The sequence below is a fragment of the Odontomachus brunneus genome, unplaced genomic scaffold (genome assembly GCF_010583005.1).
Source record: "Odontomachus brunneus isolate Ranch 3 - 2012 unplaced genomic scaffold, Obru_v1 Obru_scaffold_033, whole genome shotgun sequence".
NCBI classification, from domain to species: domain Eukaryota; kingdom Metazoa; phylum Arthropoda; class Insecta; order Hymenoptera; family Formicidae; genus Odontomachus; species Odontomachus brunneus.
In genome coordinates this window covers 1,035,169-1,051,175 of record NW_022639483.1, presented here as the reverse complement: position 1 = coordinate 1,051,175, position 16,007 = coordinate 1,035,169, and the positions used below count along the sequence as shown (strand labels likewise).

General features: G+C 44.2%; 1 protein-coding gene across 6 annotated transcripts in view; it reads left to right on the top strand.

Annotated features, from left to right (window-relative positions):
- Positions 1-553: 553 nt before the first annotated feature.
- LOC116843446 (neuronal acetylcholine receptor subunit alpha-7) overlaps positions 554-16,007 on the top strand; it is a 359,573-nt gene continuing 344,119 nt past the window's right edge. For 3 of the 6 annotated variants that reach the window (XM_032813838.1, XM_032813834.1, XM_032813839.1), the window contains exons 1-2: positions 554-1,568; positions 3,927-4,457. In XM_032813838.1, the coding sequence (XP_032669729.1) occupies positions 4,355-4,457 (103 nt within the window). In that variant the 5' untranslated portion in view covers positions 554-1,568; positions 3,927-4,354. Of the gene's footprint in view, positions 3,359-3,926; positions 4,458-16,007 lie in introns of all 6 variants that reach the window. The other 3 variants (XM_032813837.1, XM_032813836.1, XM_032813835.1) reach the window with 3 other exon arrangements.

Below are 16,007 nucleotides of genomic sequence, written 5' to 3'. Positions count from 1 at the left end.
GAGAAGACGAGAATAAGGGTGAGCAAGAGGGAGGAACAAACAGGGGTAGAAGGGAGAGGGAGCGAGGGGAGGGAGAGCTCGCTCGCAACACACGGCAACGGCCGTGAGCCACGGGGTGCTTCGCGAAGGGGTGGTCGGGGTAAGAGAGACGGAACATGTGGCGTGCGTCGGCCACCCGAGAGAGACGGCACGAATTCTCCGGTACACGGTGGTGGGCACAATATTGATCTGTGGGGTGGGCTTCGGGGATGCTGTTCTCCGGCACTCTCCGCCACCCCCGTGTCTCACCCGCCTTCTCGCGCCCCCTCGAGCCCCGCGATGTCCCCCGCGGCCCCCTCGCGCCCCCGACTCTACTCCACCGGTACTCTCGACGTGGTGGGGGCCACGCTGGTTGCGTGCTGGTCCAGTCCGCAGCCTCTCGCGAAATCGTGGTGGGAACCGGAGGCGGGAGGTAGGGACAGCGGGGAGGGTAGCTGCTCGACGGTGGAGGTGGCGGAGGAGGGTTATGCCCATCGTGGGGAGCGCTCTTCGCGTCTATATCGCGGCGGTGGCTGCGAGTCGCGAGAGCTCGACCGGCAGCTCGTACACGACCCCGACCGCCTCCTTTTTCGGGGGTTTCGGTTTCCGGTTCGGACACCCGTTCGCAGGGACGAAGCGGTTTTCCCCATCCCCCGTGTATCCATCCCTCTCTCTCTTTCTCTCTCTCTCTCTCTCCTTCTCTCTTTCTCTCTTTCTCTCTCTCTCTCTCTCTCTCTCTCTCTCTCTCTCTCTTGCTCCATCTCACCCTCTCTTTATCTCCGTTACTCTCCGCCACCTCTTTCTCTCCATCCCCATCTCTCTGATCTTTCGTCGCTTTCCTCTTGTCAGCCGCTGTCTCAGTCTAGCGCGAGTTGCCACGTTCGGTCGAACATCGCGGCGTGCATCCTGTACGTGCCGCCTGTGCGAGGGGCTACGCGTCTCGACGTCTTCGTCGCCGCACTCGTCGTGGTGCTCGCGATCGCCGTGGTGATCGCGTACTCGGAGTAGTACTCGCGCGCGCGTTCGCACTCCGCTGGACCCGGTGCCGCCGCGATGCGAGGTAGAACCGTGCGCGCGAGAGGAACGCCGGACAACAACAGTTACGGATAAGAAGGGCACGTAGAGTGACGGGAACGTGGCGAATGGGAGTGCGGAGGAGAAGGTGGGATAGCCGCAACAGGACAGGAAGAGCGACAAACGCGGACACACGAGAATGCACGCTCGCGCGAACGCGTGACCCCTGCTGAAGAGGTGGAGAGTGCGACGTGGACGAGGGAGAGAAGGCAGGATAACGGATATAAAAGCAGGGGAAAACGCAGTGAAGAAAAGCGGCGAATTTCGCTGCCTACGTGGAACGGCTCGCTGGCAGAGGGAGCAGCCACGCTCCGCGAAGTTGCCTGGATACGGGCAACACCGTGTTGCGCTCCGCTCAAGTAGGAGGCAGGGAAGGAGGCGGAGGTGGTGGTGCTGGGCTCTTCGCGGGAGGATGGAACGTGCGGTGAACTGTAGTGAGACGAGGAAGACGATCGCCGGCCAGGCCGCGAACGCAGGTCCGTGGTGCAGCCAAGAGTCGCGATAGCACACCCGCGCCCCTCGAAGCTCGTCGACAGAGAAAGAGAGCATAGGTCGGGAATCGCGCGGCGACGTGCTCGCGACTCGAGGGAAACCGCGACGAGTACAGCGCGGCGTCGTTCGCGACGTGTTTCGCACTTGGTCTCGTTCGCCCGCAGATTCGACCGAGTAGTCATCTCCACGTCCGTCAAGGCCCCGTCGAATTCACGGGATCTCGTCGCCTCGATTCTCGCGTGTCACAGGAGAGATTCCGTTCTTTCCTGTGCGTTCGCGCAAATATCCGCACGCAAATATCGAGCGCTCTTGTTCCCGGCTCTGTGTTGCTTCGCGCTCGCGACCGGGAATTTCGATCGAATCGCCGACGTGGTGGGTGGAAGCGTGTAATGAAGTGAGCTCCCCGGTGCCGGTAGAGAAAGGGGTGAGAGCACTCGTAACGACAGACGCCACCGCGTGGGGGAGAGCATTCGGCGTAGCGAGGAAGCGTAGTCGCCGCGGACACCTGTAAACCGAGCGCGAGCTGTCCGAGCTCTTCTCTCGCGGCGAGAGATCTTCTTCGAGTGTCCTGCCGACCGGATAGAGACACAAACAGGAAGAGGGAGCCAAACGTATGCGCCCTCAAACGTACGTTTAATTGACCGATAAAACGACGCGTGCGACAAATGCCTGAACGTGGCCGCAGGTACGTTCGTATCGACTGGCAGAAGTCGCAACATCGAAACTCCGCCGACGCATTTCCCATGGGAGATTAAAACTCGCGCCATTATCGCTTCTGAGACGTGCGAGACGGAAAAAAAATTAAAAAAAAAATTGCTACCTGTGTCGATAGAAAGCAGGAGGGAGAGACAGAGAGAGAGAGAGAGAGAGAGACCCGAGGTAATGACGTGCCATTTAACGCGCACTCCCTCGTGAATCCGATAAATAGGTCATCGTAACGCTGGAATCGTGATCAATTGCTGGTCGGTCGGGGAGAGCTGTAGCTAATTAATTCGCATGTTTTTATCGCGCACCACGGGATATTTCTCTTTGATATAATTCGAGACTGTTGCATAGACATGCGGGAACAAAGACGCCTTACGACACGTTTCTCCTCCTCGGGGGTTTCACTTTTCAAGCGCTAAATCACAGTGAGATCGTTTATCCCCTTCTCGCATTTCTATCATTCTCTCGCTTATATTAACACCAATAATTTTTTGCGTCTAGTAATAATATATAATATTTAATTTCTTCAACAAATATTTCATCGCGTGGATTATCGAAAGCTTGAGAAAGAAAAAAATCTAAATAAGACGTAAAGCCGCTTAAAAGAGCTTTGCTTGAATTTAACGCTGCACTGGATTTAATTATGTTTCTTGTGCATTCTCGCGCGGCACTAAATTATTCGGCCGAAGAAACATTTTACCCGCGGAGACGGACATGTGTGTGGGTGTGCATATGTCACTTTTTCAATTATATCAATAATTCATGCGATCTCGCCAGGAACATGGAAAATTTACGGTAACGGGACTCAGCGAAACCGATCGTCCTCAGTCACCGCACGTTTTACCAAGGGGAATACGAGAAATCCCTTCTTGCTGATAGTGAAATAGTAAATCAACCGCCCGACTTGTAAATCACCCGAACCTTCGACGTCCATAACGACCGCAACCGTTTCATCCGGCGAAAAGAAAGAGGACAAGAATATTAGTCAAATGAGTGAGCTTGATTTCACTATCCCGCGAGGAGATATTTCACAGAAGCGAGGAGTGTTCCTAGTGTATAAATTTCAATGGTAATGTCCATCTCCGTTTTGGACCTGGAGTCAGAATGTTGCACATTCTTTGGTATCTCGATCGAAATCTCATTTGCGCGAGTAGCTTTCCGATAGTTATCTCGATGATTCGCAAGTGAAACATTGGATTATCATTTGGTCGGCGGAATCTCGCCAATCGCAATAAACCCGGAGAGATTCCCCAAAAGATCCTCTCCGTTTTGCGGTATTTTTGCGCAAAGATTTCCGATACTGCTTTCAAATGCAGGAGTGATATCTCGCGGGTGGGAGGAGAAGAAAATTCTGCCTTCCCTCAATCTGAACCAACATTTACTTCGAGATAAACCGGTCGGCCGCTGAAAATTATGCACGGCTCTTTGGCGGACGCGAGGAGTCTTGACAAAAGGGAAAACGGTCGATTGCGCGCGTGAAAGGTGGCAAACAATTTCGGCGCTAATTCCGCGAAACGATGCGAGCGCACGGCGCGAAACGACGCCGCGTGCGATAGAGAAGAGGAAAGAAAGAGAGAGAGAGAGAGAGAGAGAGCACACGAAGGGGTCGTTCACACGTACGATATGATTATTTTCAGGATCCCCCGCGAGAATGCTCGAAACGCTGGGAAGCACCGTCGCGCGAACGTAGCGCGTTACTGCGAGCAATAATACGCCAGCGCTGAGCGATCGAGAGCTCCACGAGTACGCATAACCGAGGAGCGCGGAAGAACATTGGTTATGACGGCGAAGTCGGGAGGTGCGTTAGTGAAGGCATCGAGTATCGATTAGCGGACGATTCGCGCGGAATTGAACTCGACTCGTGACACCTGCACGATGATAATCAGTGGCGCAGCGGGCGACAAAGCGCTTCCGGGCGATACTCGCGCTGGTGACCGCTGTATGTAGAAGTGAACACGAGATTGCAGTGCAGTGCGTCGCGCCACGAGACGGGGGGCAGCTCGGGGCCGGGTAGAAGAACATCGGTGTCGAGCCTCGAGAAGCAGCCTGCGAAAATTCGTCTGCCATGGCGCACCAGACGGGAGGTCTACCGCAGTTGCGAATAAAGTTTTATACCAAGGTCGCCGCCGGTCTCCAAATAGTCCTCTTGCTCACCGTCCTACCTCAAGGTAAGTCGGACGCGCTTTCGATGTTTTACGGCGAGATTGTGCGCGACATTACTCGCCGCGGCCCATGATTTCTTTTACCGCCTGTGCGGGCCGCAGTGAAACGGCACGAATCATATTTCCTCCGACGACTCTGAAGGCGAGAGCCTAAAGAGTGCGCAGTGAAATCCTCGACAACTCGGGTAACGAGGCCAGTCATGCTTACCGGTTGAAAGATACGACGAATTTCGGCCTCTCCGCAGATCATTGGATCGTCGCGGATAAGTATTGCCAGCGGCTGCCAGCCAGCGGAAATTGCCGCGGTTATTTTTAAGAGATATTCTCTCGCGCTCGTGATTCGAGTGTCCCTCTGATATCGCGTCTGAATTTTCGCTTTTTTCTCTCGCTCGGGCCATCCTTTTTAACGTGCATCCACCTTTACGTGACAGCGAGGGTTCGGGAGAGCGCTCGATTCACCTATAATACGTTTGATCGCCGATGCGCTTCAAACGAGACTAGTTTAACGGTGGTTAGTTCTAAAATCTGCAGTAACTTTGTACTTATACTTTATATTTTAAGCTTCAATCGGACAATCCCTGTTTCTACGAATATAATGGTCTACGAATATAATGCTCTCGACTCGCGGAACTTTAATAACGCACCGGAAACTTACTCGCCAAACTTCCGGGCGACCGAATTATTTAGGCCTGTATTAATAGTCGTTACTTGAAATTTGCCTCAGGATGCTGAGATGCTTATACTTGAGTTTAGGGTTAGATGTAAATTTTCCAGCTAAATCACGGTTACAAATGTAATGGCTTGTATTAATAGTCGTTATTTGAAACTTACCTCAAGTGAGATGCTCAAGTTTGAATTTAGAGTTAGGATCGTATTAATAATCGCGTTATTTGAAACTTGTCTCAAATGAAACGCTCTGATTTAAGTTTAGAATTAGATGTGAATTGTGAGTTGAAATCGCTGATATAATGTCGCACATATCATGTGATTGAACTGAGAAAAGCTCAGATCCAACTTTAAACTTAAATCTGAATATTCTTTCTCATGTGACACAAGCTTGAAATAACGACTATTAACACGGACATTAGATATGAATTTTTTAGCTGAATTACGATTACAAATAGTCGCTGGATATGAATGAATATGAATGGATATGAATTGATGTAAAAAATGAGCCAACTCACACTAAGCACATTTCAAGAAAAATGAAAATGAAAATTTGATACATAATTTAAAAAATATAGACAGCACTGAGTTCCTCTTCGCAATTGTTCAAGAAATCAAGCATGGTTAATTTTCTTCTCTTTAAATGTATTCATTAACAAACTTAACTTTTGAAAAAATTGGTAAAAAAGATGCAATTATTAAAAAATGATACAAGTAAAAAATAAAAATTGTTTCTTAATTAATTTTAAGCGTCCATAAAGTTTGGATCTGTTTTGTTTTATATAGGAAGACATATGAGTCATATAATATACATTATATTTGTAGTCGCGTATCAGTTGAAAAATTCACATCTAACTCTAAATTCAAATCTATTGAGCGACTCTTTATTAATAATATGGATCAAAATTTAAATCACGACGTTCCTATTCTCCTTTTCGTCAATTTCTTTACATCATCGATATATAGTAGAGTCATTGAAATCGCGATGTATATAAATATAATATATCCGTTGCCTTCATTAGCATTCAAGGACGCCTGTCGCGTTCGGAGCAAGCTGCGACTTTTCAAGCCATATCCCAGCACCACTTCGTCCGGCTATTCCGTCCTGATATAGAAATCCGAAAATAACTTTAGACGAGTACATAATTTAATGTACACCACTCCCGCGACTATATTTTAACGTCATCCTGGCTACTAGTCAGGCGATTCCCAGTCGATCAACGCGTTAAATACGGTGAGAATTCGCCGACATACTCGCAATCGAGACAGTCGTGTCGGATATAAAAATTCTAACAGATTATGTAGCGCAAGTGTGTATAGAGCGACGATTATTCGCTAATTCCTCTCCACATATCGCGCAGTAACTTCAGACTCTTCTAAACATTCGAAAAAATGTGTCCAGATGGAGTTCTGAATGTCACAGTGAAAATTTATTGTTGTTATTTTTCTTTTATATCTGCTAGAAAATTGTCTGTAGTACGTAGAATTTACAGCAGCAGGATTCTAATAATATTTGTAAGCAACTTTGGTGTGAGGATTATACGTTCGTTTGTCTCTCATTGCGTTAGCTCTTCTTGCCTACCGCAGTCACTTTTATAACAAGAGTGACTAACTTTAATCTGCTCGCTTAAAGTGAATCAGTAAAAATGTTTCCGATTATATCAGTAAAAGGAGTATTTCACCGACAGAATATTCATTGGAATTGATTTTCAGTGGAAATATTCCCACTTTACTGCTTCACCTTTTATATCTTTCATTGATTTTGACTAGTGAAAGAAAGATTTCACTGTAAAATCTGCTCGCTATACATTCGTTATGCAACATACCAAATCCAGCTTTTTGCATTTTTGGCGGTAGCATTAACGGCTTCCATGTGATTTGCATGCAATGACACCATGTTTGCTAACTGCGTCGATTATAGAAATGACTACTACTATCAGCTGATTCTTTCAGCGAGATTTTACTAATTGCAGTGCTACGCTTGTTCAGTTATAAGTATAGCATTCACGGAAAAAATAACTCCGTCCGTGTAACTGAATTATCTGTGGGATAACAGAATGGAAAACTCAATTGTAGGAACAGAAAGATTCCTGTAGAAGGTTTCTACTCAGTCAATTGCTCTCAGTTATCTCCACCGAGTTTTGATGCAACTGAACGTTCAGACGAGTGTTTTTGGTCGCAGTAACGGAGATATTATTTCTCGTCAACGAGTTTTTTCGTCTGGTCCCCATTCAGTTGCACGAACTGAAAAATTTTTTCCGTGTTTCAGTGAAGGATTATACGTTAGAGAGAGTGGATGGCCGCCACAGAGAAACTTTCTTGCTAAATTTTATAAATAGTTCAGACAGAAATTCTGTTTCTGCTATCTATATTGATTAAATATAGAAAACATACGTGATACCGCGATACTTTTGTCAGCCATTCATCCATCTTGTATAACTAACTTCTCGCGTCTAGGCAATTTTCAGTACGATTGCAAGACCTTTTTTGGAGCGACACAACAGTTGCGTTCCACGCGTTTGCTACGAGTGCAGTTTATGCACATGCGGAAAGGAGAGGGGCGTACATGCTGATGTTTATATAATTTGCACGTAACTGATTACGCTGAAAGTGGCGCGTATGTGTGCGTATAATAAATCGGTTCGTCAATCATAATTACGGGCGACACGTTCGGTGACAGTGCAACGTATAATAGAATCACCGCAGCCGCGGTGCACTGAGTGCAATCTGCCATCACAGCGCATCGGCACTCGGCCGCGACAAAACTGCATTCCGTCCGGTCAACGAAATTTCGTCGACCGCGTCGCGCGCGACTCGGCCGGAATTAAATCGCGCGGTTTGAGAAACTCCCTCGGAAAAAAACATCGACATGTCGCGAACAGTTATGGCGAACTTCCGACGCGGTCGATATTGGCTCTTCCGCGAATTTCCGCGACGTTAATCCGCGCGATTGCGGACCGAGTCTGTTAGTAGTCGAGCTTGCGATTTCCCTGACGAGGATTTTCCCGACGTGCTCGTTGACATCAGCGGGAGAAGATGTCGGAAAAAAACGGTGAAAAAATACTCAGAAATTTAGTCTCTACACTAAAAAAAGGATTTGGTTGTCAAGACCAAAATTTAGTTGAAATGAGATCAATGCAATGGGAATTGCAATCACCAACTATTTGGTGATTGCATTCAAAAAATTTAATTGTCGCTATTTTGATTTGCTTAGTGACTATATTTTAGCCAATTTTGGTTTCCAAATTCTTTTTTCAATGTAATTTTCACTTCGATTCGTTCAGAACATTCTTGAACAACGTCTGCGGTTCAAAGGAAGTCGAAACTTCGATCCTACTTTTGACTCTAGTATTCCCTTTAACGCTTTTACCTTGATACTCTACGCTGAAAAAATTATCTTTGTATTGGCAACTAAAATATTTGATGCATACGATTTGGTTGGTGTTACTACGCTTTTATTTGTGTATGTATCATCGAGAAAGCACAACTCAAAAGGCGGCAATTAAATTTGTTTGTCTGGTAATTCAATTTTATTCCATTTAATTCCATTTTAACCAAACTATAGTCCGGGGTATCAAGTTTTCGACAATAAAATCCTTTTTTCAATGATTATCAGTCTCTGTATGTGACTCTCCTTACCTCGACGTGTAATTCGTGGATTTCCGGGAGTGAATCCACACACTTTGCGCACGCAATTATAGCGCCTTGAGTTTTGCTGGCGACAAGAAGAGCCAACTTCTCTTCCAGATTAGGAAATGAACTCGTAGTAATAAAGCAGACGAGAGGTCGTGGGCTTTAGTCAATTTTCTTCCTTAATTAACAACAAACGTTAACAAAGTAGCCGTATGTGTGATCTCGAAGCACGAGTTAACCACGCGGAATATAATTCCTGAGAGTGAGAGAATCGTAAACCGAAATTGAGAACGTGCGATGACTTCGACAGAAAAACTGTTATCGTTAGAAAACTATTTGCAGTCTGCCCTGCTCTTAGAGTTCATGTGCTATTTAATAATCTAACGGCCGACGGTGGCGAGACAATAGTGGTCGCTTTCGAATTTGAGTGTCACCGTTACTGAAGTCGGTTGCTAAAACGTATGTAATCATGATTCTTATGTGCCGAATCAACGCACGTCAGGTTCGGGAAACGCGTCGGCCGAGGAGCGAATCGAGCCAAGATCACGCAGTTGACACGTGATTGATCGACTTGTGTGAACTTGGCACACCATATTTAAAAATGTGACATTTTTTTTAGGATTCTGATACTCTCTTGAAAAGTTCTAGAGCTCTATGCAAGAATTTTAAATAGTTCCGGTCATTAAATACAAAAAAATAGACTTTTAAAAAAAGGTGCGCTAAGTTCACGCAGCGCACCTAATCAGTAAAATCAACTATTTCTTTAGAGTTCCAGTTTGTTTTACAATAGTTCTAGAGTTCTATATCATATATAACAATAGTTCTACTAATTAAAAGCGAAAAGTCGATTTGTGAAGACCTAATTCACAAAATGTGAAATACCGACAACAAAATAAGAGAGATTAACACTATTTCGCGAGTTCTGCATATTTGAAAATATTTTCAACATTCACTTGTAATCAGGGAATGAAAATATAAAGAGTTTTATGCGATAGCAGAAATAATTTCTTCATAAAAAATTATAAAGTGTTCGAGGTCGCATAACTTTAGCAGCAAGACGGGTGCGCCAGCCGCACTTTGAGAATTCCATTGGTTTAAAAATACTTTTAACGTTCACTTATGATCAGAAAACGAATGTCCAAAGAGTTCTGCGCGACAGCAGTAATAATTTATTTATAAAAAATCATAGTATTCGAGGTCGCGTACATTTACGAGCAGGTGGGGTGCGCTACCTGCGCTTTGAGAGTTCTGTCGGTTTAAAAATATTTTCAACGTTCACTTGTAATCAGGGAATGAAAATATAAAGAGTTCTGCGCGATTGCGGTAATAAATTATTTATAAAAAATTATATAGTGTCCGAGGTCGCGTAAATGTATCAGCAGCGGGGGTGCGCTAGCCGCAGTTTGAGAGTTCCATTGGTTTAAAAATATTTTTAACGTTCACTTATGATCAGAAAACGAATATCCAAAGAATTCTGCGCGACAGCAGTAATAATTTATTTATAAAAAATTGTATAGTATTCGAAGTCGCGTACATCTACGAGCAGGTGGGGTGCGCTACCTGCGTTCTGTCGGTTTAAAAATATTTTCAAATATGCAGAACTCGCGAAATAGTGTTAATCTCTCTTATTTTGTTGTCGGTATTTCACATTTTGTGAATTAGGTCTTCGCAAATCGACTTTTCGCTTTTAATTAGTAGAATTATTGTTATATATGATATAGAACTCTAGAACTATTGTAAAACAAACCGGAACTCTAAAGAAATAGTTGATTTTACTGATTAGGTGCGTTGCGTGAACTTAGCGCACCTTTTTTTAAAAGTCTATTTTTTTGTATTTAATAATCGGAACTATTTAAAATTGTTGCATAGAGCTCTAGAACTTTTCAAGAGAGTATCAGAACTCTAAAAAAAATGTCACATTTTTAAATATGGTGTGCCAAGTTCACACAAGTGATTGATCGGAACGATCGCAACGATTTGAAGCTGCTAAATATTTTGGAAGACTCACAGCTCGCTATTGAAAGCTTCGAGAGTCCTCTAGAAAATTACCGAACGCGATATCAATAATAAAAGCATTGTCCCTCTCTTTCTCTCTCTTTTCTTTTTCGATCCTGAACAGTCTCTTCTGATTAACCTACTAACTTTGCCTTAGAACCTGCAAGGTATTTTGTTGTGTATTAAACATACATTGATCCTCCAGGACATACAGATATTCGAAAATTCCGGCCGAAAATGGGGCTAAAACTTGGACTCGGGCTCGCACGTATAAATTTCGAAAGAGAGGAGAAAAACGGCCACTCGTACATTTTAATAAAGTAATAGAATATTTTAACATTGTATCTTTTCCGGCTTAGCACGCTGGAAACGAACGCGGTCGGAAGGAAGGTTAAACGTGACTTCACTTGGACGGGGAAATATGTGAAGTCATAAGTCAGCACGAATACCAAAGTTCCGCGATAAACATTCTGAGGCGAAATATCGTGCGACGACTGAACTCGCGCACTCATCGTTCGGCAGCGCTGAAGTTAAACCGCGGGATTTAAACTCGGAATTTATTGGTTCGTTGAGACGGAGTCGGGGCATTAATATCCCTTCGCCATCACCACTCATGTGTTAAAGGTCGCCTGCAGAAGCGATAAAATCTTTTCGGTATAGATGATCCGGGGTGTTATCGGCTTGACAAATTTTCGCGGAAGTGTCGTGCACACATACCGAATCATTATTCCCTTCTGATACACTCACGCGTCTATGCGTGCGTGTGTCTGTGCGCGTGTATACGCGCGCGAGATATTTTATCGTCTGCATCGCGCCACCCATCGAATGTCATAACTTCCGTGTTGTATTCGCATCAAATGGAATTATTATGGGATCGTAATACGTAATCGAGCGACTATCTCGTAAAGTCTGTCTCGCTATAGCTCTCATCAACGCACGGTGCTCTCCTTGTGAAATTCCCTCCGTGTTGCTTCCCCTCGCGAGTGATATGAGAGAAAAGGGACGGTTAGTCTAACCGGAATTACAGTTATTTTTGGCGAGCATGATATTCAGTTGTTCCAACAAAATGGCAGTAATATTATAAGGCTGTTAACGTTACAGCAGGATTAAAACGATAGTTTCCTTGATCATAATTCGTGGTAATTCTATATGATTATAGTTGCAAATATCAAAACAGCTTTTTCTCAGTGCAAAGCGTAATTCTTGCTGGTCGATCATGACTTTCTTCGCCCTCTCGTCCGCATCGTGTCCGTCGTAAATCAATCGGCGAGCAGTGAGCGAAGAACAGCGGGCAACTTCTCCATTCTTCCTTCGCGGACACGTCTGTGATCCGGATTTAACGTCGATTGAGACTTCGGCAGTCTCAGTCAGATGCTGATGTAAAATTCATGGCTCGCGTTTTTGGTGCACGACCGGGTCTAGTTCGCGGCCAGCGACACATCTATTTCCGACGACGTGGCTCGCACATTTCTTCGTGAGTCCGAGATTACGCGGCTCGCGGTAATAAGTCATTCGATTTATCGCCCGGTCTCGCACGAGATATCCTCTCAGAGGGGCCAGATCTCAGGGAGAGATGCCCCTCTCTTTCTCCCAGACTCCTTGTCCGCAGGACTCACCTCTTCTCTAGCCGCCGCGTTCTACCGATCGCCGACCGATCGTGAGTTATTCTCGGACGTACGAGAAAAAGCCTCCCTGCGAAACTGCCGCAGGCACTGCGTATTTTTCTACGTTACGCTTTACGGCGGCCGATGGCTGTTTCTCAATTACCGGCGAACGCCGGCGAGGAGCTCTCCGAGAATTCTTACGAGAGAGGGCTAGCTGCTCTTCAAAATAACGCTATGTGTACCGTCTTAACGAGCGACCCGCTGCTTGCGCATAGAATCGCCACTCTTGCCCCCGGTTTATCGCATTGGAAATTAATATACACAGAGAAAAACATCTTTCTACTGCTGAGGAAAGAAGATTTCTCTCCTTCAGAGTCAGTTAACTCTTCTTCTTTCAAGTAATGGTTACTTTCATCAAAGAATGTTTTCCTCACGGAAAACTTTGTTGGATTAACTAAATGTCTGATGAAGTATGAACGAGCCAAAATTCTGATTGAAGTTATTAGAATTCTAGTTAATCAGAACTTAAACAAGTTACGCGCTCTGGTTAATTACATTTACTTGGTTAACCAGAACTCTGTTAACTTGAACAGAATTCTGGTAACTTCAGCCAGCATTCTGATTCGTTTACCAGACATTTGATTAATCCAACTAAAATTTGTTCTCGGTATTTATATTAATCTCAAAATATACCTATCACAGATTTTAGAAAAGCTCATTATCATATAAAATTTTGCCGAAAAAAAAAGTTAATTTGTGTCTGTATAGCAAATTAAATTTTTGTTTTAATTTAATATTTTTAATTGAAATGCTGAATCTACTAACTAAAACTTTGAACGTGTTTCAAACAAATTTGTATACTTCTGATAACAGAGAGAGGGAATATAAAAGAGAGAGAAAGAGAGAGAGAGAGAGAACGCTTGTGATAAATTCGCGAATGTATAAACTTATTGAAATATTTGAAATAAATAACATTTATTTGAATGCAGACATATAATTTACTTTTGTAATTTACGTTTTTCATAAGTTCTTCTCGTGTAATTACATTTTTGTCATTATATTAAGCCTAGAAAGAGCAGACAGAAAATCCCTAAAGGGTGTTCGACACAGACGAAAAGATTAGATATTAGAAACTCTTCGTTCTTCGTAAAAGAATTCGTCAAGATAGCTTATTTCTCACCGCTCTACACGAGAAAACTTTTTCCTTGAGAAAGCGCAATGTTTTAAGATATTCTAATATCCTTTGAAACGAATACACACATGTGTCAAGCGCTGATAATTTAAGATTTCGAAGTAGTTGTTTTCATGTCACACACGAGCCGACTATCAGTATGTGTTATTTGGAGCGCTTATTTGGGTCTGATAATCAGACTGATACTGTCGCTTTAGCACGATAAATCTGTACGGCGAAAAATACGTTACGAAGATAATGGAATTAAATTGAATAAAATGGTGGCTTTTAACGTTCAACCGTCGATATCTTTTGTTCCCTGTCGCACCACGCGTGCTCGCGCCACATGTTACGCACACACGCAGCTTTTGAAGAGCGATAAAGCATTAACATCCTTTACTGTCCGATCAATATTAAAGTTGACAGTCTGTCAACTTTAACCGTCCGTCGAACTGTCAGGTTAGGCTAGTCTGGAGTGTCTGTCGGCGAGTGCAGGCTGGTCGTGTGCGAACTTGCCGATAGACAATCCGATTACTGCGTTAAAGACGGCGGTAACTTTTGTACGTAAAGGGATGTGACGCAGATCGAGCCCGTGCTGAACTAAACACACGCGAGAGAGGATGGAGAAGCAATTACGATCTATTAATATATTAAACTTTCTTTCAACGAACACACTCGAGGAGGTAGTGCCTCATAGAGAGATACTTTTGTGATCGATATTATTTATGAACGTCACGCTTTTAATAATGCGCGTGATGTCCAAGGGATTTTCACTCGCGAGATATTTCCCCGAAAGTAGTTAATACATCGTTGTCGGCGAGGCAGCTTCGACTCTCCCCCCCTCTCTCTCTCTCTCTCTCTCTCTCTCTCTCTCTCTCTCTCTCTCTCTCTCTCTGCTTCTTCGGAGTTCGCCCTCACAAAATACTCGCTCGCTTTACAGTAATCAGTTTCAAAGTTCCGGCGAAGTAATCTGCGATCGATGCCCCAGAAAGCATCGCGGACGGAAAAACGTCGAAGGGAGGGCGGAAGTCAGTCTTCGTTAAAATTTCAGAATGTTCCGCTGGGGATTACGCTAGCAGCGTGTTCGTTTAACGCGTCGGTCCGGCCGACGTTTTACTGTCACTGGTTGAGCACCACGGCTGTCGGATATCGAGATTTTTACATTGCGCGTATTGCGCCGCAACGGAGAGGCACAACCTATAACGTTGATATCGATTCTCGAACTCGCGACCGCACACACTGTTTCTCGTAGCCGCGGCGGCATGCAATGCGAGAGTATTAATCGAAGGAAATATTTCGTTGCGCGATTTATCTTCTTTTTGGACCTATTCTCTGATCGAATCGGCTAACCGGCTCCTCCGACGCGTGTTTACGAGCGAAATCGACATGAATCCCGCGGTCGACAGCTATTGAAATTACATTACAATTGATAGCGGACTGCATTGATTCCGCATTCGAAATTTAATTTGGCCATTCAATCCGCGCGAGACTTTACCCGCACGAGATGGATCGCGACACCCGACTCTATATCTGATGTAACCAGAATCGACCGCCGTGTTTTATGACAATTGTAATTTGGTGTTCGACAAGATAATCGCGCCCGCGCGCTGTATAACTGCTAATTCTCTCATTATGAGACGAGCGAAAAACCGTAATTTCGTTGGACGCCGACCACCCGTACGTGCCTGACTGACCGCTGCGATTTGACGCGGGGACAAAAAATCGCATTATCCGAGATTATCACTTGCACGCTCGACGTTGTCGAGCGGGCAAGGGTTCGCTGAAAATGTTCCGCGTGTCTGGGTCACCCTCGACGATCTCAAGCTGCAAAAATCGTCATTGATGAAATCACACTGAGAGAAAAAAATGTTTTATCTAACTGAAGTTATCTTTATTTTTTTCCCCAACCATACTCTTTGATTGCTCTAATACGAAAATACTAGTATTAACATGCATATAAAGTCGTTGTCACTAACATTATAGTAGAATTTGTATGTGATTATATATTACAAATACCAAATATATTTTCTCAGTGCAGGTGGTCTGAAAATGTTGATCAACTGATAAACGATATTGCAGGCAAATCAGGTCAACATTATTTTTTATTCGTTTAAATTACACGGTACTCAGTACCTGAGTTATTACAAAATGTTAAGGAGATGAAATTAGAAGGAAGGGATGAGATATAAAGTTTTATGTAACTTGTACTTTTTGCAAGATCCTAGAGGTTAACTATGCAAAATTTGGCCCAAATCGGCCAAATAGTTTAGGAGTGTACCAGAAACATAGATGTACAGACATAGAAAAAGAAACGTTTTATTTTATTTATATATATATATATATATATATATATATATATATATATATATATATATATTTGTCGTGGTTCTCCCATGCCAGAGGGAAATTGTGTCCATCTCTCTCTCACTCATTTTCTCACTCTCTCTCTCTCTCTCTCTCTCTCTCTCTCTCTCTCTCTCTCTCTCT